Source organism: Entelurus aequoreus, linkage group LG14 (genome assembly GCF_033978785.1).
Source record: "Entelurus aequoreus isolate RoL-2023_Sb linkage group LG14, RoL_Eaeq_v1.1, whole genome shotgun sequence".
NCBI lineage: Eukaryota > Metazoa > Chordata > Actinopteri > Syngnathiformes > Syngnathidae > Entelurus > Entelurus aequoreus.
The window spans coordinates 47,385,371-47,412,879 of NC_084744.1; the positions used below are offsets into that span (position 1 = coordinate 47,385,371).

Here is a 27,509-nt window from a genome sequence, read left to right on the forward strand (position 1 = left end):
GAGTATATATATATGTCTTGTGTTTATTTACTGTTGTAGTAATTCCCAGCTGAATATCAGGTCCCACCCGCCTCTCACAGCATCTTCCCTATCTGAATCGCTTCCACTCCCCACTAGTCCTTCACTTGCACTTTCCTCATCCACAAATCTTTCATCCTCGCTCAAATTAATGGGGAAATCGTCGCTTTCTCGGTCCGAATCGCTCTCACTTCTGGCTGCCATCACTGTAAACAATAGGGAACTTTGCGGAAATGTTCAACTGACTACGTCACGCTACTTCCGGCAGGGGCAAGGCTTTTTTTTGTCAGATACCAAAAGTTGCGATCTTTATCGTCGTTGTTCTCTACTAAATCCTTTCAGCAAAAATATGGCAATATCGTGAAATGATCAAGTATGACACATATAATAGATCTGCTATCCCCGTTTACATAAAAACATTTCATTTCAGTAGGCCTTTAAGGACTTGATCAATTACTGTAAGCATCAACACTCCTTCCCCGCTGTTGGCTATCTTGCAAACAACTTTTAGAACCTTTTTTGAGCAGCTGTTGGTTTTATGGATGAATCTATCCGGACCACTTGTGTCTGACAGTGAGAAAAACTGACTGACTTTGCATAAATACATTTCTAAACCCCAAATATAAGACCATTTTAGACTTGTTTCTGGGGGCAGGGGTCATTGTCTTATATACAGGTCAATACTGCAGGTGCACCTAATGAAGTAGCTGGTGTGTAAACCAAATTTTCCACTAAGGGCAGCACACAGAAAAATATAAATGATACATTTTTTATATTTACAATGCTAAAAATTACTCAATGTAAGTCAATATATGCTAAGATATCTAAACAGGGATTGTGGCTGACAAAGCTATTTTTAATTATTTATAATTAATTTTATTTTTTTACTAAATCCCCAAAAAAACGAGGTGCCACATTTTAGACACCCCTTATATCAAACCTAATATTTTCAGTTAAATATATTTCATTAATATGAATGTTACCTTTAGTAGCGGCAAGGCAGCTTTACAACGAGCTGTCTTCATGTTCTTTAGAAAGTGAGATTCATCCTGCATAAAAGGAAAAAAATTATAATTTATTTTTAATTTGACTCATTAAGATGAAGATAGAACAACTGAAACTTACCATGATGAGAATGTCAAAGTGACTCCCTGGCAGCTGTTTGTCCATCCTGCTGAGGAGGTCGTAGCTGATGATGTTGACAAGCCCTGCCCTCAGGTTGTCTTTGGCCTTCACCACCACATTGATACTGTCAGGACTCAACGAGGGCAGCCAGCGTTGAAAGGCCTGTGTCAAGACAGTGGTACAAGAAGCACAGACATTGTGTTATTTTTGGGATCAACAGGTGTCCAACACCATAATACACTGTAGTATAGCTGGATCTGGGGTTGTTCGTACCTCCGCCCAGGTGAAGCGCACAGAGGAGGGAGCCACCACCAGTACAGGCCACTCCTTCCTGTAGTAGGAGGCAATGCAGATTGCCTGCACAGTCTTCCCTAGGCCCATGTCATCAGCCAGGAGGAGGCGTCCTTGTTTAAACACTGCAAAACTACAAGACACACAAAAATGTATAAGTTTGAACATAACTGTACTGAAACACTGCTTTATTTAGGATCTTATATCATTTTTGATCAAATGCAATAATCTGATGTCATACAACATACACAAAATCAGTTCTGCCTTTAATTTAGTTTGTAGATAGTACATTGTATTACATGCATATATCCCCTCTGCATGAAGTTATTTGGTAAAAATGATTAAGGCTGCCAAAGTTTTTATTGGAGCCATATTTTTGGATTATGTTCTGTTTGGTAACCAGGGACATTTCAGGTGGAACTGTGTAAATTACCTTTCCCTTTCTTCCTGCAGACTCAATTGAAACATAATAACCACGCACTAAGAGAAAAATGTCTGACTGTTTCACTACTGCAATAAAACTGTATTGACCCAAATGTAAGACTCTAATATAAAACCGTCTGAAAAAGACGGGTCGGCTTATATTTGGGGTCTAGATATATGTACATGCAAAACAGCGGTGCCCAAAGCGAGTGAGAGTTTTTTTTTCCCTGTTACTCACACATATGCGACCTGCTTGAAAATAACATGTTTTTAAAGTTTGTTAGCAAGGAACAGACAACACAGGAGCTTTGATGCTTAAGATAAAGCTGACCAATCAAGCAGTTATCAAACAGTCGAGCTATGGCGTACGACATCCTTTTTTATTGCAATGTGCAAGGTATTTCACTGATATTCAAAACATAATTGTAAAAATACGTCTTATAAATGGCTCCAAACAATTTATACAGTGCACACAGAAAGTATTCACAGCACTTCACTTTTTCACATGTTATGTTACAGCAGCGGCGCCCAATTCCGTCGATCATATCGCGGAGAGTGTGTCAGTCGATCGCCAGCCAGGCACTAAAAAAGTACTAAAAATTAGCGATCATCAATCTTCACGATGACGTCACTTTCGTCACTTGATTGACATTCGCAGCACCTGAAGATCTTGACGTTGGGTGCTGCGAGCTCAGTGTGAAGAAAAAACGGCTGACAGGAAGGCGAGAAACACTTTTTTATTTTAACCGACTCCCGCCGCACCTGCCCTCAAAAGCCTAAAGACCGACCGCACAGTTCCTGTCATCACTGCTGCTAACTCCTGCCTACGCTAACGAAATAAGAGTCTCAGAAAGCTAGCGCATACAACTTAGCAAGCTACGGAGTTAGCTGTCAATGTACACTATATTGCCAAAAGTATTTGGCCACCCATCCAAAGGATCAGAATCAAGTGTCCTAATCACTTAGCCCGGCCACAGGTGTATAAAATCAAGCACTTAGACATGGAGACTGTTTCTACAAACATTTGTGAATGAATGGGCCGATCTCAGTGATTTCAGCGTGAAACTGTCATAGGATGCCACCTGTGCAACAAATCCAGTCGTGAAATTTCCTTGCTCCTAAATATTCCAAAGTCAACTGTCGGCTTTATTTGAAGAAAATGGAAGAGTTTGGGAACAACAGCAACTCAGCCACCAAGTGGTAGGTCACGTAAACTGACAGAGAGGGGTCAGCGGATGCTGAAGCGCATAGTGCAAAGACTTTCTGCACAGTCAGTTGCTACAGAGCTCCAAACTTAATGTGACCTCAATTAGTCCACGTACAGTAGACAGAGAGTTTCATGGAATGGGTTTCTATGGCCGAGCAGCTGCATCTAAGCCATACATCACCAAGTCCAATGCAAAGCGTGGGATGCAGTGGTGTAAAGCACGTCGCCACTGGACTCTAGAGCAGTGGAGACGCCTTCTCTGGAGTGATGAATCACGCTTTTCCAACTGGCAATCTGATGAACGAGTCTGGGTTTGGAGGTTGCCAGGAGAACGCTACATTTCAGACTGCATTATGCCGAGTATGAAATTTGGTGTAGGAGGAATTACGGTGTGGGGTTGTTTTTCAAGAGTTGGGCTCGACCCCTTAGTTCCAGTGAAAGGAACTTTGAATGCTCCAGGATACCAAAACATTTTGGACAATTCCATGCTCCCAACCTTGTGGGAACAGTTTGGAGCGGGCCCCTTCCTTTTCCAACATGACTGTTCACCAGTGCACAAAGCAAGGTCCATAAAGACATGGATGACAGAGTCTGGTGTGGATTAACTTGACTGGCCTGCACAGAGTCCTGACCTGAACCCGATAGAACACCTTTGGGATGAATTAGAACAGAGATTGAGAGCCAGGTCTTCTTGACCAACATCAGTGTGTGACCTCACCCACGTGCTTTTGGTAGAATGGTCCAAAATTCCTATAAACACAGTCCGCAACCTTGTGGACAGCCTTCCCAGAAGAGTTGAAGCTGTAATAGCAGCAAAAGGTGGACCAACATCATATTGAACCCTATGGGTTAGGAATGGGATGACACTTCAAGTTCATATGAGAGTCAAGGCAGGTGGCCAATTACTTTTGGCATAGTGTATTTCTTATAAAGTTTATAAGAACGAATATGAAAGCTGGACAAATAAGATGCCAAAAATCAACCACTTTTATGTGGTATTGGACAAAAAGGAGGGCTTTTTTTTGTCCTCTACAATGTAAATTTGAAATGTGGAAGTTACTAGCACTACTGTGAATTCTCCTGTCTGATTCCAATCAATGCAAGTAATCAAAATAAGGTAATACACCAACTGTCTTCATTTAATCCATCCATTCATTTTCTTCCGCTTTTTCGAGGTTGAATCGTGGGGGCAGCAGCCTAAGCAGAGAAGCTCAGACTTCCCTCTCCCCAGCCACTTCGTCAAGCTCCTCCCGGGGGATCCCGAGGCGTTCCCAGGCCAGCCGGTAGGCATAGTCTTCCCAACGTGTCCTGGGTCTTCCCCGTGGTCTCCTACTGGTCAGACGTGCCCTAAACACCTCCCCAAGGAGGCATCCGGGTGGCATCCTGACCAGATGCCCAAACCACCTCATATGGCTCCTCTCGATGTGGAGGAGCAGCGGCTTTACTTTGAGCTCCTCCTGGATGACAGAGATTCTCACCCTCTCTCTCATTTCGGTTGCTTGTACCCATGATCTTGTCCTTTCGGTCATAACCCAAAACTCATGACCATAGGTGAGGATGGGAACGTAGATCGATCGGTAAATTGAGAGCTTTGCCTTCCGGCTCAGCTCCTTCTTTACCACAATGGATCGATAGTGTCCGCATTACTGAAGACGCCGCACCAATCCGCCTGTCGATCTCACGATCCACTCTTCCCTTACTCGTGAACAAGACTCCTAGGTACTTGAACTCCTCCACATGGGGCAGGATCTCCTCCCCAACCCGGAGATGGCACTCCACCCTTTTTCGGGCGAGAACCATGGACTCGGAGGTGCTGATTCTCATCCCAGTCACTTCACACTCGGCCGTCATGAGCCAAAAGGACCTGATAGGACTCTTTCTTCAGCTTTACAGCATCCCTCACCGCTGGTGTCCAGCAGCGGACAGTACAGGCCAAAAGTTTGGACACACCTTCTCATTCAATGCGTTTTCTTTATTTTCATGACTATTTACATTGTAGATTGTCACTGAAGGCATCAAGACTATTAATGAACACATGTGGAGTTATGTAAAAAGGTGAAATAACTGAAACATGTTTTATATTCTCATTTCTTCAAAATAGCCACACTTTGCTCTGATTACTTTTTTGCACACTTTTTTTAACAAATTTTCAAACAAATTATTTTCACATTGTCATTGTGAGGGATGGTCTATAGAATTTTGAGAACAAAAATTAATTTATTCCATTTTGGAAACATAACAAAACACGGAAAAAGGGAAGCCCTGCGAATACTTTCCGATAGCACTCTAAAGTTGAATTTACTACCATTACTTATATTCAAGGTTGTCTTATAATTGGGTCAAAACAATTCTTAAAGTTGCATTTATTACCAAAGGTTTGTTTGATCAGTTGCAAATACTGGGTAATTAATTTTCATTAAAGAGACAAGCGGTAGAAAAATGGATGGATGGATGGATAAATACAATGTTAGGGGCGGAAATGAATGTACTTAATTGTTATATATTTTATATAATAATTTAGAGGCTCTTAATTTATTACACAATGTTAGCATATGCAGGAGGGCATGTAATAAAAATACTAATCCAAATGAGGATTGTTAACCGAGTGCTTCTTCTAGGAACACTAGAGACTATCGTATCCACAAGCACCTACTTGACTCCCTCCTTCTGGAAGGGCATGAGGCTGCTGGTGATCAAGGGGTCGACGTGGGACAGGTCTGCCTCAGGGACGTCCAAAGACTTGGCTTGAGGCCCTTCAAATCTGTCAGAAAAGGCCTGGACTACTGCCCTGGGAAGAGGCTCCACCTCCACTGCTGCTATCCCACCGAGGAGCTCCACTGAGTACATAAGGAGGCATGGTTACACAAGATGGCAGACAGCAAAGACAGGATGAAGCTAATGTGCCAACTTACTCAGTCTCCTGTAGTCCTTCAGTGAAAAGCTCCACTTCCGTGATTTAATGTCTGCAAGCATTTATGAAGGCTGTCAGAGGCCAAACTGTAGTAGAAATATACTTTAGAAACATATTGATCATACCATAAGTCTTTGTTGGCATTTGCTTAAATGCTGCAATCAAATCCACATTGTAACCGGCATCCACTTCAAACATGGTGGGCGACACCAAGGTGCACTGGCCCTGGAGGATGGCGCCTGCTTTCTGCCATCCGCTGCACAGCCTAAGCAGAGCGGTAAGCGCCAACCCGTCTTGAGCGCTGCTAGTCGCTGCCGCCATGTCCACCGCCTCCGCCCCCTCGAGAGGCCTCAAAGCCACTGAGGCGATGGACGCTGCCTGGGTCACTGCAGCAGAATGGAGACCACAAGATCATCAAGCAGATGCACATCATGAAATATGTTACTTTTGTCCGTACTTAGCTCTTGGTAGTCCTCCATACTGAAGCTCCACATCTTGGTGGTGGGGTCTAATAATGAAATCAGATATGAAAATTAACACCATAATGCTGTAGCTACCTATTAACGTGGACTGCTGCATGTGCGAAAGATTCCTGACAGAATCTTGTCTGATAAGCTTGGATGGCAGAATCCTTTTTAAACTTGAACTAAGGCAAGACAGAGATTGTTGTATTTTATATGGTTTTAACTAAAGATGTCCGATAATATTGGACTGCCGATATTACCGGCCGATAAATGCTTATAAAATGTAATATCGGAAATTATCGGTATCGGTTTTAAAATGATCGGTATCGGTTTCAAAAAGTAAAATGTATGACTTTTTAAAACACCGCTGTGTACACGGACGTAGGGAGAAGTACAGAGCGCCAATAAACCTTAAAGGCACTGCCTTTGCGTGCCGGCCCAGTCACATAATATCTACAGCTTTTCACACACACACACACAAGTGAAAACAATGCATACTTGGTCAACAGCCATACAGGTCACACTGAGGGTGCCGTATAAACAACTTTAACACTGCGTTTGTGATGGGCATTGAAAGGCATTAATCTGCAATGGCGATGATGTACTTTTTCATGAAAATCATCTGATACTGGTCAGCACATCCCTACAATAATTTTATATTGGCCTTGACTAGTTCTCCCTTTGCACCCTGCAGGTGGTGCAGGACGCAGCAACCCCCCGCCTGTTGACAGAAACCAAACACTGAAAACACATAATCCCCGTGCTCACAGCAATATATTGAATCACAGAAAATTTAAGGATCAACTTCAAAATACTGCTTTTGGTTTTTAAAATATCTACAATGCACGGACTGGCCCCATCGTACCTGTCTGAGCTCCTGCAGCCTCACTAAAGGGGAAAGAGCATTTTCTGTGGATGCCCCCTAAGCATGGAATCTGCCTCTGCACATCAGGGCTGCGCCAACACCTGACCTTTTTAACCTTGCTGAAAACTCATCAATTTTAATTTGCATTCAACAAAGAAAAAAGTTGGTGTTTATCTTGTTTTACCTCAACAGTTTTTAGCAAAAATATGCTGTTAATGTATTACTATATATTGTAATATCCACTGGTTTATTGCTTTAACTATTTTCATTGTCTTGTGTGCCCTGTACAGCACTTTGGTAAACCTAAGTTGTTTTAATATGCTACATAAATATAGTCTGACTTAAGTGGATGGCCCTAGTACTGATTTTCTTGTATAAAAACTCAACTCAGTAGAATAGATGTTCAAAATGCTGATGAGCACAGGCATTACAGGTTTGACTTATGTGGTCACAAATAGTATTTGGGTGCCCGCTTAGAGCCAAGGATTACGTTAGCCAACATATGTCAGCTTTTGGCTGGCATCACAAGCAGTTGGCTGGCTTATGAAAAATAAATAAAAACAGGACAAAACCTTAATGTCCAATATGTGAAGACATTGTGGCAGATAAAAATGTACAGAGTGTGTAGTTGCAAATACTAATTAGGATGTAACAATAAAAAATTGCATGGTACAATATTGTTGGCACAGGTACAGTCAGTAAACAGGTGAATGCATATGTCAGAATTCATACAGAAACATTTTTAAAGGTTTTATTTGAAAGAGAGTCATTTAAAACTTACACTTAATGTATTATTTAAAGCCCCTTCAAAGTTTATTTTGGAGGGTTTACCCCGTTTGTTTGGGCTTTTCGATGACACAATACCACTAAAGTAAATGTTTTTTAATGGGATTTTTTTGTGTCAAAGTGTCAAAGTCAAGAATGTATTTTAATTTCCTTACCTGTGCCAATCTCAAGTAAAGTCACAATTTTGTGAAAAGGCCTTTCGAGGTATATTAGTCGCGTCAAAGGTGGTTTCACTGATCTTTAGCTTCATCTTTCGCAAACGTTGACTTGCAGGTTTTGTAAAACGTTCTGCCATTTCCGTGGATGTTAGAGTTTTAACAGATATTCTTGTGGCAGATAAATATGTATGCAGTTTGTAGTTGCAAATTTCATTCAGACATCTGTTTGTATGCCTAATACCTACTGTATATGCATTGATATACTGTAGATTAGGGCTGCAATATTAATTGGCATTTAGGTTTTAGTTAGTGCGATTACATAAACGCAACAGGCTGAGGGTTTTTTTTTTCTCCGCCGTCACCAGCATTTGAGTGACAGACATGTTCGCTAATCGGAATTAATGAGCCTCACATTCACATCGTGCTTCAAACAGGGACAAATACGGCTCACTCTTTACATCGCTTTCGGCCTCTGAGCGCCTTTAAGAATGAACTGAACACAGTGATCCGTCTTTTCAGTCATTTACAATCTTTTTCTCGTTGGCGGGTGGAGACCGGTGCGCCAGCTTTACACACACAGAGAAAGCACGTACGGACAGCCTTCCGACTCGCGCCTCGCCGCAAAGTAACAATTATTAAGAGGAAAAAAATTTGATTACAATGTCAAATGTCCCGTTGTGGGAATAGTTCAGCTTCAAATCGGATGGGCATTATTATCACATTATTGTGGACTAACGAGCAAGAATGCAGTGATCACATGATCAATCAATCAATCAATGTTTATTTATACAGCCCTAAATCACAAGTGTCTCAAAGGGATGTACAAGCCACAACGACATCCTCGGTACAGAGCCCACATCAATAAACAAAAAGACAACGTCTGACCTCATTTTTCCAACTGGGAAAAAAATGCACTCTTTAAGATTTTCAATATTCATCTAAGTTAAATTTTTGTTTACAGATATGAGTACATTTTTTGTTATTTTATGTAGGATAACAGTTAATCACCTTCCAATTACAGTACAATGGTAAACAATTCTACAACATAGGCTTGGTTGGTAGAGCGGCCGTGCCAGCAACCTGAGGGTTCTAGGTTCGATCCCCGCTTCTGCCATCCTAGTCACAGCTGTTGTGTCCTTGGGCAAGACACTTCACCTGCTCCCAGTGCCACCCACACTGGTTTAAAAACGTAACTTAGATAATATGTTTCACTATGTAAAGCGCTTTGAGTCACTAGAGAAAAAGCGCTATATAAATATAATTCACTTCACTACAGTAATAGTAAATAAAAGTGTATATCCTTTTAAATGGCTACTTGCATTGTCATGGTATATTATGATTACATTACATTATAAGCACTGTATAGTTTTATAGACTGTTTCTTTCGTTTAAGAGCACGATGTAGACAAAAGCTCTTAGTCAATCTGCAGAAAGCCAAATATTATTTTAAGTAAATTACTTTGACACAATAATATATTCATTGACAGTCTTAAAGTAATATGTCTTCCCGGGCGCGGCACCGCTGCTCCCCTCACCTCCCAGAGGGTGAACAAGGGGATGGGTCAAATGCAGAGGACAAATTTCACCACACCTAGTGTGTGTGACAATCATTGGTACTTTACTTTAATGTCTTATTCTTTTCGCAGTTGTATGCATTTGTATGTGTAAAATATAAAAATGGCAAATCCAATCGCAATTCAATTCATCCATCCATCCATCCATCTCCTACCGCTTGTCCCTTTCAGTGTCACGGGAGGTGCTGGAGCCTGTCTCAGCTGCATTCGGGCGGAAGGCGGGGTACACCCTGGACAAGTCGCCACCTAATCCCAGGGCCAACACAGATAGACAGACAACATTCACACTCACATTCACACACTAGGGCCAATTTAGTGTTGCCAATCAACCTATCCCCAGGTGCATGTCTTTGGAGGTGGGAGGAAGCCGGAGTACCCGGAGGGAACCCACGCAGTCACGGGGAGAAGATGCAAACTCCACACAGAAAGATCTTCGTATTGTGAGGCACATGCACTAACCCCTGTGGCACCGTGCTCAGGCTTTGTACACCTTTTCCATGGCCAAATTCAAGCACTTTTTAAGGACTTTCAAGATCAATTTTCCAGTTTTTCCAGTACCCTTCAAAAGGCGAAAACTAGTGTGAATCAATCCATAGCCTTGTTGTTTGAGGTCACCAAATGCTGTCTGTAGGAAAAATACAGAAAATCTGGTAAAACCTAAGCCTAACATTAAACCAGCAGTTATCAATAACTGAATATGGCATAGAAAATGAAGCAGTGTTTCTGTAGACTATTCAATGTCATCGGTGTTTGCAAACGTTCACTTGTTTTTGTATCATCATCATTCATGTATACATCATTCCTTACAAGAAATAACATTACTTATTATTGTTTACTTGTTTGTATCATAATTCATGTATACATCATTTCTTACAATAAATACCATTAATTATTATTGTTTACTTGTTTGTTTGTGTCATAATTCATGCATACATCATGTTCATTAAAACGACAACCTCCCGGCATGATGGACCGATGCACCACTGTCCTCTTGGGGGCGACACGGAGCATGACAACAACCTAATGTAAGGGCTCGTGCAAAGCAAACAGATCAAGCGTGTAGCTTTCATTTTTAGGGAAACTTATTTTATTTTTTTCCATTTTATAATTAGCCTATTGAGTCAGACTGCCGAGAAATATGATGAACATTTCCAAGCATTTACAAGCACTTCACCCAAAATTCAAGCATTTTTCAAACCTTGAAAACACAACATTCAAATCCAAGCATTTTCAAGGTTTTTAAGCATCCGTACAAACCCTGTGTGCTGCCAATCGCAATTTTGGAGAGAAAAATCGCAATTATGTTTTTTTCTCAAAATCGTGCAGCCCTAATGTAGATATTCGGAAACATATATTCAATGAAGGATAAAGTCCCTGCAAATTAATAAAATTCTGTAGTGGATCAGATTCAGAAAGTGACCTAAAGATGTGCTGTGAGGGTATTTCATGTTTGTATGGGTGGCATATTGAAGACTTACCATAGCTTTTAGATGGAATGGATTTAAAAACAGCAATTAGCTCCGCATTGTAGCCAACTTCCACCCTGAAGCGTCCCTCAGTGTGCAGCACACATTTCCCCCTGGTGGAAACGGCCTGCTTTTTAGCAGGCACTGCATTTAAAGTAGAAGTTGAGTCTGAGGTGGGTTTGTTTGGCTGTTTGTAGAAGGAGCCCACCACAGCATTGCTGGGAGAAGTGTGGACTGGCTTGACATTAATGTTGTCTCTGCTTTTCATGGGATGATTGACATGCTGGAAACTGGCTGGAGGAAGAGCATCTTTGACTGGTATCTAAAAGGAAAACAGTTACAATTAGAAGAGGCGATTCCTGAAGGAATTGTGTGAGAATGCTCCAATGCTGAAGTTGAAGTGAAATGCTGACAGAATGTAGTATGAATGTAAGAATAGTTTGAATGTTGGAATGGTTTGAATGTTGAAGAGCTGACGCTGAACTGAAATGCTAATGGAATGTAGGGTGAAGGTAGAAATGGTTTGAATGTTGAAAGTGTTTAAATGCAGAAATGGTTTGAATGTTAAAATTGTTTGAATGTTGAAGAGTTTGAATTTCTAGGAAAACCGGAAATTGGTTTGGAACTTGGGAAAGTATTAGTTTGAATGTCCAGGATAAGAGGAATGGGGTTTCAGTAGGCCTTTAACTACCGACCACGCAGTCTGATAGTTTATATATCAATGATGAAATCTTAACATTGCAACACATGCCAATACGGCCGGGTTAACTTATAAAGTGCAATTTTAAATTTCCCGCCACACTTCCGCTTGAAAACGTCCCGGTATGATGACGTATGCGCGTGACGTAGCCAGTTTAACAGAGGTATGGCTTCCCCATTGAAGCCAATACGAAATAGCTCTGTTTTCATCTCATTATTCCACAGTATTCTGGACATTTGTGTTGGTGAATCTGTTGCAATTTGTTCATTGCATTATGGAGAAAGAAGCTGAGCAAGCAAAGGAGAAAGTTGTCGGTGCGAAGCGGATATTTTGCGAGGGAAGTCAGCAACACAACACAGCCGGTGTTTGTTTACATTCCCGAAAGATGCAGTCAAGATCGAAGAACTCGGACAACAGAGACTCTAACCAGGAGGACTTTGATTTGGATACACAGATGCGATACCGTGAGTACGTAGCTGTGCTTCCAAACATTTGATCGCTTGCTATAACTAGCTCGAGCTAGGAGCTAGGAGCTATCATAACAAACACCTAGGTGTTTGTTATGCGGGATTAATTTGTGGCATATTAAATATAAGCCTGGTTGTGTTGTGGCTAATAGAGTATATATATGTCTTGTGTTTATTTACTGTTGTAGTCATTCCCAGCTGAATATCAGGTCCCACCCGCGCGCTTCCAAACATTTGATCGCGTGTCCGTACGTGCGTGTCACGTACGTAACTTTGGTTAAATATATAAGCTTTATGAACCTTGGGTTAGGTGAACGGTCCTTTGGGCTAAGTGAGTGTGTGTGTTGTGCAGGTGTTTGAATTGTATTGGCGGGTTATATATACGGGATCCCGTCCATATTACCCGCTCGAGCTATAACTAGCTCGAGCTAGTAGCTAGGAGCTAGCATAACAAACACCTAGGTGTTTTTATGTGGGATTAATTTGTGGCATATTAAATATAAGCCTGGTTGTGTTGTGGCTAATAGAGTATATATATGTCTTGTGTTTATTTACTGTTGTAGTCATTCCCAGTCTTCCCTATCTGAATCGCTTCCACTCCCCACTAGTCCTTCACTTGCATTTTCCTCATCCACAAATCTTTCATCCTCGCTCAAATTAATGGGGAAATCGTCGCTTTCTCGGTCCGAATCTCTCTCACTTCTGGCGGCCATCATTGTAAACAATAGGGAACTTTGTGGATATGTTCAATTGACTACGTCACGCTACTTCCGGTAGGGGCAGGCCTTTTTTTTTATCAGATACCAAAAGTTGCGATCTTTATCGTCGTTGTTTTATACTAAATCCTTTCAGCAAAAATATGGCAATATCGCGAAATGATCAAGTATGACACATAGAATAGATCTGCTATCCCCGTTTAAATAAAAAAAATTAATTTCAGTAGGCCTTTAATGTTGGAATGGTTTAAATAGGTTGAAAAATGTGGGAATTGTGCAACTTGGAAAAATGTCCCATTTTTCAATAGCAGGATTTTTTGAAAATGATTAGGAGCATGAATGTCCTAAATTAGCTAAATTTGTTGGTGTTGGAATTGTTTAAATTGGGCAAGAAATGTTGAAGTAGTAAATGGTATTAAGGAATTTCTGGAAAATCTGGAATTTTTTTGAACATGGAAAAAGGGTAGTTTGAATTTCCAGAATGGTGGAATGTGTTAAAGGTGGAATGGTTTGAATGGGTTGAAGAATGTGGGAATTGTGGAACTTTGAAGAATGTCCTATTCATTTATGGGTATTTCAGGAAAAACTGCAATTTTTTTGAAAATGGTAAAAAACTTGAATGGTCTGAATGAGTTGAAATGGTTGGTGTTTAATTTTTTTAATTGGTCGAGAAATGTTGAAGTAGTAACATGTTGAAATGAGAAATGGTATTACGGAATTCCTGGAATTTCAAGAAAACCGGTAATTTTTTCAGTTCAAATAACTTCATTTTTTGTCCTGAATAAGGGGGATGTTTTGACGGTGGAACGGTTCAAATGCGTTGAAAAATGTGGAAGGAGTAGTCGCCAGAAAAAAGGGTGGAAATAGAGCTTTGGAAAAGCAGGAATTCTGGAAAATCCTGGAATTTTTTTGAACTTGGAAAAAGGGAAGTTTGAATTTCCAGAATGGTGAAATAGGTTGAAGGTGGAATGGGTTGAAAAATGTGGAAATGGTGCAAGTTAGAAAAATGGCCAATTCATTTTGAAGGGAAGAAATGTCCCGGAAAACCTGGAATTCTGGGAAATCTGAGAATTTTTGGAATTTGACAAGGGAAAGCCCACGATTCCCGAATAGGCTGAACAGTTTGAAGTTGGAACTGTTTGAACCGGATGAAAAATGTGGAACTTGGAGCGCCAAAATCTGGAGAAGAAGCTGTTGAATAAAAACCATATGTGTGAATGCTTTGGAGCAGGGGTCACCAACGCGGTGCCCGCGGGCACCAGGTCGCCCATAAGGACCAGATGAGTCGCCCGCGGGCCTGTTCTAAAAAAAAAAAAAAAAAATGTTTTAAATTTAAAAAAAATATATATATTTTTTTAAAATTAAATCTACATAGAAAAAACACAAGATACACTTTCAATCAGTGCATCAACCCAAACAACCTCCCCCATGCACACTCATCCACACCCACTCACACAAAAGGGGTTATTTCTTTCTGCTACCAATATTCTGGTTCCCACAACATAGACAACACATCTGCAAGGGACACAGTCCCTGAAGCACACATGATTGTATAGGCTGCTGGTCCACTAACATTTTCATTAATTACTATTTTTTTATGTAATTATTTTTATATTGTTTTACTTTCTTTTTTATCCAAGAAAATGTTTTTTATTTATTTATCTTATTTTATTTTATTTTTTTAAAAAGGGCCTTATCTTCAACAGACCAGCGGCCGTACTTATCAAGCTTCTTAGAGTGCCATTTTACACTTAAGTCCTGAAAATTTGCGAAATTTAGTCCTACTCTCAAACTTAAGAATAAAAGCTTTTTATCAACGTTCTTAAGTCTAAGAATCACTCCTACTCTCCACGATATTTAAGAGACCTTCAGAGGTGTCTTAAGTGGTTAGGAGTTGCCAGCAGGGGATGGCACTGAGGCGAGAGACGTGCGCGAACGTTCATCTTTGTTTGATGACGAGTAGCTGATCAAACGGTATCGTTTAGACAGAGCAGGTATTATTTTTGTCAGATTTAATAATTTTCGATTCCTTGTTGATTTCTGTATGTGGCTGCAGTGGACTAGTATATATAGAGCCACCCACACCAGTTTCAAATTAGTTGCCTAATTAATGAATTGGAAAGAAAATGTTATGAGAGTAGCGTATGTGTGTGGCACACACATACGCTAGGTTACAGCATGTGAGGTGAGTGACGTCAGTGAGAGTGTGGGCGAGAGAAGAGAGGGAGCGGTATTGTGAGTGCGAGCCGGGACTAGTTTGTTTTGTGTTGGATTGGCTGTGTGCAAGCAATCAATAAAGCAAGATTTGCAACTAATCGCCGGACTCATCATTCACTCTAAAGTCGTCCGCTGTGGAGACCCACTGCCGGGTAAAGTGAAGGGTGTTGCCCCGAGCATACATCCTGGAGAAGTGTCTCCCCTGCCTCTTTGTTACGGTCTGGGAGCAGGAAGCAGGAAAGGTGCAACAAAAAGGAAACATTTATTTTTGATTCATTGCCAATATTGTTTGTTTGTTTTGTATTATTTTGTAGTTTATTGTCAAAATATACACTCCAATTGTCCACTTAAATATTTCCAAGATGTTTCTTTATTCGTAGACAAGGGATTCCCTTCCGTGATTGGTCATTTCTATGGACACAAAAATGACATCACCTAAAATTCCGTTTACGGCACATAGTAATGTCGTAATTCAGCTCTGAGTGTGACACTTAAGATTCAGTCCTACACTTCGCTGAAAGTGTGAGTAAGACGATTGATAACTAACTTTTAAGTGCAGCTTTCAGCGAAGAATTTATTTACTCTTAAGTCAACTCTTAGCAGACTTCTTAGGAGTAATTCTAAGAAGCTTGATAAGTACGGCCCCAGGTTGTCAATGAAATTAGATTTGTTTAAAGGGTTTTTTAAACCAGGCCCAGTCCAGATAATGTTCAAGTCGGACTCAGCAACACACACCTTCATTCATGTACACAGAAAAAAATTAGGGAACACAACAGATTGCATATAATTTATAAACAAAATTACATTTTCAAAATAAGCATTTATGTACAGTCCAGATTATGTCCAGGTCACTCAAATTAGGGAACACAACAACAGATATCATATAATCTATAAACATAATTATACTTTCAAAATAAGCCTTTGAGGACTTCTCATCTTTTTTTTAATGTTTTTTGGCATCATTATCGTTTTCAACCATGTAACTTTCTAAAGTTAGAAAATACTGAATAAATGTTTTAAAGAAAGTAATACTAAGTGAATATCTGTTTTTGGCCTTAAAAATAAACATTTTACAGAGTACTATAATTAAATTGACTAAATCATGATTGTCAATGAACTCTCCTAAAATAACAGAAACCACATTAAGCTTCATAAACAAACCAATCCTTAAACACATTTTTTCAACTTCCACCCAAAACAAAGACACAATATGACAATACCAAAACAAATGCAGGGTGGATTCAGGCTCCTGACAACAAAATAGGCAATCATCTGACTCTGTCATATTCCATAATTTTAACATTTTCCCTGTGGGTAAGAAGTTATAAATAATTTTAATTTGAAAATAACGATTTTGCACATCGATAGTGGTTTTATATATTAGTTTGAATATGGCATCCCATGGCAACGGGCAGTCAAAAAAGTCCTCCCATTTTCCATTTGTGTTGTATGAGGCAGCCTTCAAAGATTTCTTTATTAAATAAAAATTATATATTTTTCTATTTATTTTAGTTCCTTTTTGCCAACTAGAATTTCTTATTAGAGGTTTACAAACTAATAATTTAGTAGTTCCATAATTAATTATTTGTTTCCATCTTTTCCCAATTACTCCAGTTAGTTGATAAAATGAAAAGTTTGAGCAAGCATCACCATACATAGCTCTAAATTCATCATACTTCATAATTTTACCATTCTCATTGATAATATCATTGACAAAAATGATTCCTCTTTCAAACATATTTTTCCATCTATTACAATATTAGAGTTCATCCATATTAACTGCTGCAAAATATCGTCTCTTTTTTCTGGCACATAAAATTGAAAACACCACTATGAGTGGATTGTTTCCTTTATGAACCCCGCCAAGTTTCCCAGCAGACTCTCTGGGAGGGGATCACTTGTAAAAAAAGATACAATTTCTTTTGATACAGTACATGTTTTTTGTCCAACAGGACATTTGTGTACCACTCAATGTTTAAATACATCTTTGGAACAATTGATGCTTTTAAAGACAGACACATAGCTTCAAGGTTGAGAAGTTTCAGGCCCCCATATTCATACTCTTTGTACAAAACCTTTCTTTTAATCTTTTCTGGTTTGCCGTTCCAGACAAAATCGAAGACCCTCCGCTCATAAATCTTAAAAAAGTTTTGTGATGGAGCTGGTAATGACAAAAACAAATAAATAAATTGAGGAATAATTAACGAGTTGGCAATAGACATTTTACCATACAAGGTTAGGGATTTCCCTTTCCATAATTGCATAATTTTGTCTAGCTTTCTTAGTCGATTATCATAATTTACTGAGCCTAGATCTTCCAGATTTTCTGGGACAACAACACCAAGTATGTTAACTGGTCCATCTGTCCACAAAACAGGCACTTTGCATTCCATTCGAAAGGACGTTCCCTTTAGATTTCCGATCCTTAACATTTTACATTTATCATAATTAAGCTTAAGGCCAGATTGCTGTGAAAATATGTCCAAAAGATTAAGAAGGTTCCGCAAACAATGAGGAAAAATCTTATCTTTGTGAATCAGCCTTTTCTGACATGAACTTCATCAAGAACAAACACAGAACACGCCTCACTGATGCACATCTGCAAGACTCACTCAGAGTTGCAGTGTCAAGTTACACACCAGAGTACAACTCACTAGTTAACAGCATGCAATGCCAGGCTTCCCACTAACTGACAAAGAAACAGATAACAGATTTGGTGTCCAGTTCAAAGTGTGACATGATTTAAAAATTTGAGAGTTTACTTTTGTATTTTACATGAGTTATTATTTGTACAAACATGGTGCAAAGTAATTCATGATTTGTTAAAAAAAATGTTAGTGGCTAGCTAGTTAAAATGGGATATTGTGATTTCACAAGACTGTCTTAGAAGTGATCATTTGAAAATGTTCAATTTGAAAAATGTGCACTTAGAGAAAATATAAAAATAAAGTGTTGCATATTGATATTTATCTGTTTCTATATATATTTATTGTGAGAAATCATTAAGATGATCAGTGTTTCCACAAAGATAAATATCATTAATTATTAATAATAACAGGGTTAAAGGTAAATTGAGCAAATTGGCTACTTCTGGCAATTTATTTAAGTGTGTATCTAACTGGTAGCCCTTCGCAGTAATCAGTACCCAAGAAGTAGCCCTTGGTTTCAAAAAGGTTGGTGACCCCTGCTTTGGAGCATTCACACAATAAGAATAAATAGATTAATTTTGGTGTAGAAAACATATGTGTGAATGCTTTGGAGCAGTGTTTTTCAACCACTGTGAGATACAGCCTGGTGTGGTGTGGGAGATGATCTAATTTCACCTATTTGGGTTAAAAATACTTGTTTTAAACCAGTAATTATAGTCTGCAAATGATGTGTTGTTGTTGAGTGACGGTGCTGTCTAAAGCTCGGCAGAGTAACCGTGTAATACTTTTCCGTATAAGTAGGTGGCAGCCGGTAGCTAATTGCTTTGTAGATGTCGGAAATAGCGGGAGGCAGCGTGCAGGTAAAAAGGTGTCTAATGCTTAAACCAAAAATAAACAAAAGGTGAGTGCCCCTAACAAAAAGGCATTGAAGCTTGGGGAAGGCTATGCAGAACGAAACTAAAACTGAACTGGCTACAAAGGCGAAAAAACAGAATGCTGGACGACAGCAAAAACTTACTGTGGAACATCACATTACAATCAACAATGTCCCCACAAAGAAGGATAAAAACAACTGAAATATTCTTGATTGCTAAAACAAAGCAGGTGCGGGGATTAGCGCTCAAAGGAAGACATGAAACTGCTACAGAAAAATACCAGAATAAAGAGAAAAAGCCACCGAAATAGGAGCGCAAAACAATTACTAAAACCCTACACACAGGAAAACAGCAAAAAAGTCCAAATAAGTCACAGCATGATGTGACAGGTGGTAAATGGTAAATGGGTCGTACTTGTATAGCGCTTTTCTACCTTTTTAAGGAACTCAAAGCGCTTTGACACTATTTTCCACATTCACCCATTCACACACTGATGGCGGTGGTGGTGACATTACACCTACTTTGAGACAAGAGCTATAGTGATGCATGCTTGGTTATGGCTTAAAGTCACATCCAACAATTGCAACAACGACTTTTTACTGTCAACTGAATTTCGTTTTTTAATGATTTCTGCTGGTGGTGTGCCTCAGGATTTTTTCAATGCAAAAAATGTGCCACGGCTCAAAAAAGGTTGAAAAACACTGCTTTGGAGCATTTTGGAGTGTCACCAATAACTAACCAATGAAGCAGTTCCCTCACCAGTTTTGAAGAAGAGCTATGATTGTCGCTTCCAGAAGAAGATTTAATGTGGTTACTAGAAGTAGGCGAGTTTTTACTAGAAGGTGTAGCAAACCGCTTTGGTTGTGATGCAGCTTGTATTAAGTCCGTGGGGCCATGCTTGTTGGTGGCGATGGTCTGCCCAACTCTCTGGGCTCTCCTCTCCAAAGCTTTCCGTCTGTTCTCTTCAATCCTCCGCTGCTGCTCGGCAGTCAGCTGCAAAGACATCACTGCCGACAATGTCGCTAAAAGACGGGAGAACCGAGGTCGTCACATCTGGACTGTCAGGACGAATAGCGTTCCGCGGCTAATGCTAATGCTAACACTAGCAAACTTGTGATATAAAGTAAGAACGATATCAAACAGTGTAACCCGAAAGGAAGTCGGAGGCAGCAAGGAAACAATGGGGATACTCTGTTGGACTGTTCTTAAAATGGGGTATTTAAAAAAAATAATAATAAAGCCTAAGTAACGGTACTCTTCCGGGTTGGCAACTTTCTGGGGAAGTGTTGCGCGCGCAGGAAGTGACGTAACAAAACAAGGAAGCTCTGGGCGTCTATGTTTTTTTTGTTTTGTTTTTTGTTTTTTTATTGAACAACAAACATACATTTATCATTCACACAAAAGTCAATGCACTTTCAACATCACGGAGAGAAAACAAAAGCAAATGCAGATAGAGTATTAAATATTTATAAATAATAATAATAATAATAAAAATATGAATTAAAAAAAAGACAAAAAGGGCTACCGAAATCACTTTAAATGTTTTTAACAGAGATATCAGTTTAAGGGCTTTTTTTTACTCTTAATCATTCTCCAAGATTTGATTGATAATTGTAAACCATTAAAGGCCTACTGAAATGAATTTTTTTTATTTAAACGGGGATAGCAGATCTATTCTATGTGTCATACTTGATCATTTCGCGATATTGCCATATTTTTGCTGAAAGGATTTAGTATAGAACAACGACGATAAAGATTGCAACTTTTGGTATCTGATAAAAAAAAGGCTTGCACCTACCGGAAGTAGCGTGACGTAGTCAGTTGAACATATACGCAAAGTTCCCTATTGTTTACAATGATGGCCGCATGAAGTGAGAGAGATTCAGACCGAGAAAGCGACAATTTCCCCATTAATTTGAGCGAGGATGAAAGATTTGTGGATGAGTAAAGTGCAAGTGAAGGACTAGTGGGGAGTTCAAGCTATTCAGATAGGGAAGATGCTGTGAGAGCCGGGGGTGACCTGATATTCAACTGGGAATGACTACAACAGTAAATAAACACAAGACATATATATACTCTATTAGCCACAACACAACCAGGCTTATATTTAATATGCCACAAATTAATCCTGCATAAAAACACCTGCGTGTTTGTTATGCTAGCTCCTAGCTCCTCTGCTAGCTCCTAGCTCCATAGAACACGCCAATACAATTCAAACACCTGATCAACACACACAATCACTCAGCCCAAAAGACCGTTTACCTAACCCAAGGTTCATAAAGCTTATATATTTTTAAAAAGTTACGTACGTGACGCGCACATACGGTCAAGTTATCGAATGTTTAGCAGCCAAGGCTGCATACTCACGGTACCTGATATTCAGCTGGGAATGACTACAACAGTAAATAAACACAAGACATATATATACTCTATTAGCCACAACACAACCAGGCTTATATTTAATATGCCACAAATTAATCCTGCATAATAACACCTGCATGTTTGTTATGCTAGCTCCTAGCTCCTCTGCTAGCTCCTAGCTCCATAGAACACGCCAATACAATTCAAACACCCGATCAACACACACAATCACTCAGCCCAAAAGACCGTTCACCTAACCCAAGGTTCATAAAGCTTATATATTTTTAAAAAGTTACGTACGTGACGCGCACGTATGGTACGGTACGTGTTATGCTAGCTCCTAGCTCCTCTGCTAGCTCCTAGCTCCATAGAACACGCCAATACAATTCAAACACATGATCAACACACACAATCACTCAGCCCAAAAGACCGTTCACCTAACCCAAGGTTCATAAAGCTTATATATTTAAAAAAAAGTTACGTACATACGCAAAAAAAAGCCAAAGCTGCATACTCACAGTAGCACGTCTGCGTCTTTGTCATCCAAATCAAAGTAATCCTGGTAAGAGTCTGTGTTGTCCCAGTTCTCTACAGGCGTCTGTGTATCCAAATCAAAAGTCCTCCTGGTTAGAGTCTCTGTTATCCGAGTTCTTCCATCTTGACTGCATCTTTCGGGAATGTAAACAAAGAAGCGCCGGCTGTGTACTGTTGTGGCTGACTACGTTCGAAAAATACGTCCATTTCGCACCGACAACTTTCTTCTTTGCTTGCTCGGCTTCCTTCTCCATAATGCAATGAACATGATTGAAACAGATTCACGAACACAGATGTCTAGAATACTGTGGAATTATGAAATGAAAACAGAGCTTTTTCGTATCGGCTTCAATGTGGAAGGCATACCCGTGTTCGCCGGGCTACGTCACACGCATGTACGTCATCCTCAGAGGCGTTTCGAACCGGAAGTTTAGCGGCAAATTTAAAATGTCACTTTATAAGTTAACCCGGCCGTATTGGCATGTGTTATAATGTTAAGATTTCATCATTGATATATAAACTATCAGACTGCGTGGTCGGTAGTAGTGGGTTTCAGTAGGCCTTTAAGCCAATTAGAAAATGTAGGCCTTACTTTCATGAATAGACATTTATGTCGATTTATTAGGTCCGGATTATTAAAACTAAAAGACATTGTAGAATTGCATACTCTATTAGTGATGTAATAAATAATTCAGCCCTATACAATATCCTACCCTAATACCCTACTGTGCAATATTACCCTTTGAGTGCAATACGTCCGACACTGATTGTTATTACTTTATTACTCTGGTACTCTTGTTTTGTTCTGTATATTGCACAGTATTTTGTATATTGCTTTGCATATTGTACAGGATAGCTTATTGTTTTTATTGGATGGTAGTCTGTTTATTTAAATTCTTATTTTTTATCTTTATTACTACTTGTGTGATTTATTTTTATTCCATATTTTTTTCCACTACCGCGCCTTAAATTGGAGTCCTTAATCATATGAAAATATAATGACAATAAAGTCCATTCTATTCTAGTCTATTCTATTCAAAGCTAGAAAATAAAGTTCTTCCGAAGGACTTACAAAAGTTATTCGTGTTCACGTCTGAAGATGAGAACCACAGAAGGCCATATGACTTTAAACGTCCAAGAGCGCGAACAAATTTAAAACAAATGTGCTTGTCTGTTGCTGGTGTGAAAGCATGGAATTCTCTAAAGAAAGATAAATAATATTTTTGAATTTAAAATGAGTTACAAAAAGAGACAACTGACATTATATCAAACTGATTTTTGATTTTGATTGGATGTGTCATTGTGAAAATGCTTAAAGGAAAATTCAAAAAAATAAGTATGTTGGAGTTCGGGAACAGTGATAAAGTCATCTAAAATAATTTGTGTTAAAAAAAAGGGGGCAGATACTAAATATAAGAATATTATTCTTCCATCTGCTCCTTTCTGATCATGGAAATGTATAAGGAACAAAAAACAATGAAAGTATGTGGCTTGTATGTGTGCATTTTCATGAAAGGAATAAAAAGAAATGATGATGATGTAGAATTTTTTTTGCCTGGAGCATAATAATATTGACAAACACCCTGGGCGTCTATGTACTAAACTGCAGAATGTACCGCCACTGGTTTTATTGTTTAAACAATCATTTTCACTGGCACAAGGACATCCATCCATCCATTTTCTACCGCTTGTCCCTTTTGGGGTTGCGGGGGGTGCTGGAGCCTATCTCAGCTGCAATCGGGACAAATAATTTAAAATTTGGTGAGGGATTTAGACCAGGCATTTTTAACTAACTTTCCGAAGCATCAAACAGGTTTATATGTGGTTATGGTGTATATGTATTTTCTCATTCTGTTTTACACACTCTTGGAGTCAACATGTGCATAGTCATGTACATAGTGTCATGTACATAGTGTGTATAACCACCCCCCATTTTTTGTAAATAATGTTTTTCAAATCACCGGACATGTACACTGTGTATATGTATGTACATAATGTATCCATTTTTTAATGTAATTTTTTATATACACTACCGTTCAAAAGTTTGGGGTCACCCAAACAATTTTGTGGAATAGCCTTCATTTCTAAGAACAAGAATAGACTGTCGAGTTTCAGATGAAAGTTCTCTTTTTCTGGCCATTTTGAGCGTTTAATTGACCCCACAAATGTAATGCTCCAGAAACTCAATCTGCTCAAAGGAAGGTCAGTTGTGTAGCTTCTGTAACGAGCTGAACTGTTTTCAGATGTGTGAACATGATTGCACAAGGGTTTTCTAATCATCAATTAGCCTTCTGAGCCAATGAGCAAACACATTGTACCATTAGAACACTGGAGTGATAGTTGCTGGAAATGGGCCTCTATACACCTATGTAGATATTGCACCAAAAACCAGACATTTGCAGCTAGAATAGTCATTTACCATATTAGCAATGTATAGAGTGTATTTCTTTAAAGTTAAGACTAGTTTAAAGTTATCTTCATTGAAAAGTACAGTGCTTTTTCTTCCAAAATAGGGACATTTCAATGTGACCCCAAACTTTTGAACGGTAGTGTACATGTTACAGGTTATATATCTTTTATTATTGAATGTATCAAATGTGATGGATATTTAATGGCCCAACAATTGAAACAAGCCTTTTGGATTTTTGTGCCATCCATTTGCCTTTTTAAAGCATTACACGGATTCAATTCTTTAAGATGTCAATAAACTTTTCAATCAATCAAACCGGTAGATGGACACAAAATGATCCCACGGGTTGTTATTCTTCAAAATCTTTTGAATGAAAAGTTTTAATATATTCATTTTCCAGGTATCCCCCATAAAACATGTTTGTGACATGATTCCATTTGCATTTTTATGTATTTTTGTCATTTTGTTAACAATTCAGCCTTGGTGAAGGTCTGCCTTCTACTCAGTGACATTTCGATATAAACACTGTGCATATGTTATATCCTTTCGGGAAAACATACATTATAGTATTTATCATATTTTCCACAATGTTTCCACATTTTATTTTGTCCCAAAAACTGCTGTTAACAGTGTGTGCATATAGGTGATGTTTTTTTTGTTTTTTTTTAAGTCCAACAAAATACGTTTACATAATAATCATGGTTTTCCTTTTTACTGCAAGAAGAACGTCCACTCTTTTGGGAAGACTTTCTATAGGAGGAAATTATGTCCTTTTGTGATGTTGGACCTCACAAAGGGACCTGGTTTAGAAACAATTTTCAGGGCCGCATATATACTGAAAAGTCATTTTTCATTTCGTTAAAAAAATCCTGTAAACATCCATCCATCCATTTTCTACCGCTCGTCCCTCTCGGGGTCACAGGGGTGCTGGAGCCTATCCCAGCTGCATTCGGACAAGTCACCGCTTCATCACAGGGCCAACACAGATAGACAACATTCACACTCACATTGACCCACTGGGGCCAATTTAGAGTTGCCAATCAGCCTATAACTAGGTGCATGTCTTTGGAAGTGGGAGGAAGCCCAGGTTATATATATATATATATATATATATATATATATATATATATATACAACACTCCCGGTAACACTCATTAATTCTTACACATAGTCGCATACCATACACTCTTGGATTTAGTCACACTCCATTCTCTTGTTTATTAATATTATTATTTTGTATTCATATATATATATATATATATATATATATATATATATATATATATATATATATATATATATATATATATATATATATATATATATATATATATATATATATACATACACTACCGTTCAAAAGTTTGGGGTCACATTGAAATGTCCTTATTTTTGAAGGAAAAGCACTGTACTTTTTAATGAAGATAACTTTAAACTAGTCTTAACTTTAAAGAAATACACTCTCTACATTGCTAATGTGGTAAATGACTATTCTAGCTGCAAATGTCTGGTTTTTGGTGCAATATCTACATAGGTGTATAGAGGCCCATTTCCAGCAACATTGCTAATGTGGTAAATGACTATTCTAGCTGCAAATGTCTGGTTTTTGGTGCAATATCTACATAGGTGTATAGAGGCCCATTTCCAGCAACTATCACTCCAGTGTTCTAATGGTACAATGTGTTTGCTCATTGGCTCAGAAGGCTAATTGATGATTAGAAAACCCTTGTGCAATCATGTTCACACATCTGAAAACAGTTCAGCTCGTTACAGAAGCTACAAAACTGACCTTCCTTTGAGCAGATTGAGTTTCTGGAGCATCACATTTGTGGGGTCAATTAAACGCTCAAAATGGCCAGAAAAAGAGAACTTTCATCTGAAACTCGACAGTCTATTCTTGTTCTAAGAAATGAAGGCTATTTCACAAAATTGTTTGCGTGACCGCAAACTTTTGAACGGTAGTATATATATATATATATATATATATATATATATATATATATATATATATATATATATATATATATATATATATATATATATATATATATCCTATATATATATATATATCCTATATATATATGAATACAAAATAATTATATATATAATATATATATATATATATAACCCATATATATATATGAATACAAAATAATAATATTAATAAACAAGAGAATGGAGTGTGACTAAATCCAAGAGTGTATAGTGTGCGACTATGTGTAAGAATTAATGAGTGTTACCGGGAGTGTTGAGCGAGAGCTGAGGAAGTCCAAGGGGGGACAAGACAAGCTCGGAGGTCCGTGAGCAGGCAGGAAGTCGGGGGCTATAGCGAGGCGTCGAAGGTCCATGTCCAGGCGGGAGGTCGAGATCCGAATGGGGCAACCAGAGAACCGGAGACGAACACAGAGGAGACAGGACACACGGCTCGTCACTCGGGAATGGAGGTTTGCTGCTGGAACGACACAACACAGGACAACGCACGATGAAAACACAGAGAGGGAGAGCATAGAGCATGATACGAGTAGGCTTACTGTACAAAACAGGTAGCTACGTTCTGGCCCGGAACGCAAGTCTGCACTGGCTTAAGAAGCCCAGGGAGCTCATCAACGACCGGTGCAATGAGTGCTGATTGATTGCAGGTGTGCACAGGCGCAGCTTCTGCAGGAGTGGCACGCGCAGGTGCGCTCTTGGAGGTGCAATCAGCAAAGTGCGCATTGGAATGTGGAATGACATTATCATTAGTTATTATTATCAAAAATATCAGCTTCCTATCATTACACTACATCTTTTTGCTCTTTGTTTCTTACATGTTTACTGTTTTTATTGTGCGGTGGGTCACAAATGGACCCAGGGCCACATTTTGGACACCCCTGGTTTACAATGTCTTATTAAGATGAACAACCAATCCCATTTAAACTTTACATTTCAATCAAGAATTAATTTAAAAATGTGTGTCCTATAATACAGTGGTCCCCAACCTTTTTGTAGCTGCGGACCGGTCAACGCTTGAAAATTTGTCCCACGGACCGGGGGGGGGTTTGGGTTTTTTTTAAATAAAGAAATACAATCATGTGTGCTTACGGACTGTATCCTTGCAGACTGTATTGATCTATATTGATATATATAATGTATATATTCTGTTTTTTATGTTGATTTAATTAAAAAAATTAAAACTTTTTTTTTTTTTTTAATTTCTTGTGCGGCCCGGTACCAATCGGTGGTTGGGGACCACTGCTATAATACGTATATTAAAATATGATACGGTCCATGAAAATAATTCAACCCTCACTGTT

At 38.9% G+C, this 27,509-nt stretch overlaps 1 protein-coding gene across 1 annotated transcript in view; it reads right to left on the bottom strand.

Moving 5' to 3' along the window:
• smarcal1 (SWI/SNF related, matrix associated, actin dependent regulator of chromatin, subfamily a-like 1) overlaps positions 1–20,197 on the bottom strand; it is a 27,033-nt gene extending 6,836 nt beyond the window's left edge. Inside the window, exons 1-9 of the mRNA XM_062070040.1 lie at positions 19,671–20,197; positions 11,301–11,610; positions 6,433–6,483; positions 6,101–6,361; positions 5,977–6,027; positions 5,718–5,901; positions 1,417–1,567; positions 1,144–1,305; positions 1,002–1,067 (exon numbers count right to left, since the gene is read on the bottom strand). Of these exons, the coding sequence (XP_061926024.1) occupies positions 1,002–1,067; positions 1,144–1,305; positions 1,417–1,567; positions 5,718–5,901; positions 5,977–6,027; positions 6,101–6,361; positions 6,433–6,483; positions 11,301–11,610; positions 19,671–19,916 (1,482 nt within the window). The 5' untranslated portion in view covers positions 19,917–20,197. The remainder of the gene's footprint in view (positions 1–1,001; positions 1,068–1,143; positions 1,306–1,416; positions 1,568–5,717; positions 5,902–5,976; positions 6,028–6,100; positions 6,362–6,432; positions 6,484–11,300; positions 11,611–19,670) is intronic.
• Positions 20,198–27,509: the final 7,312 nt, after the last annotated feature.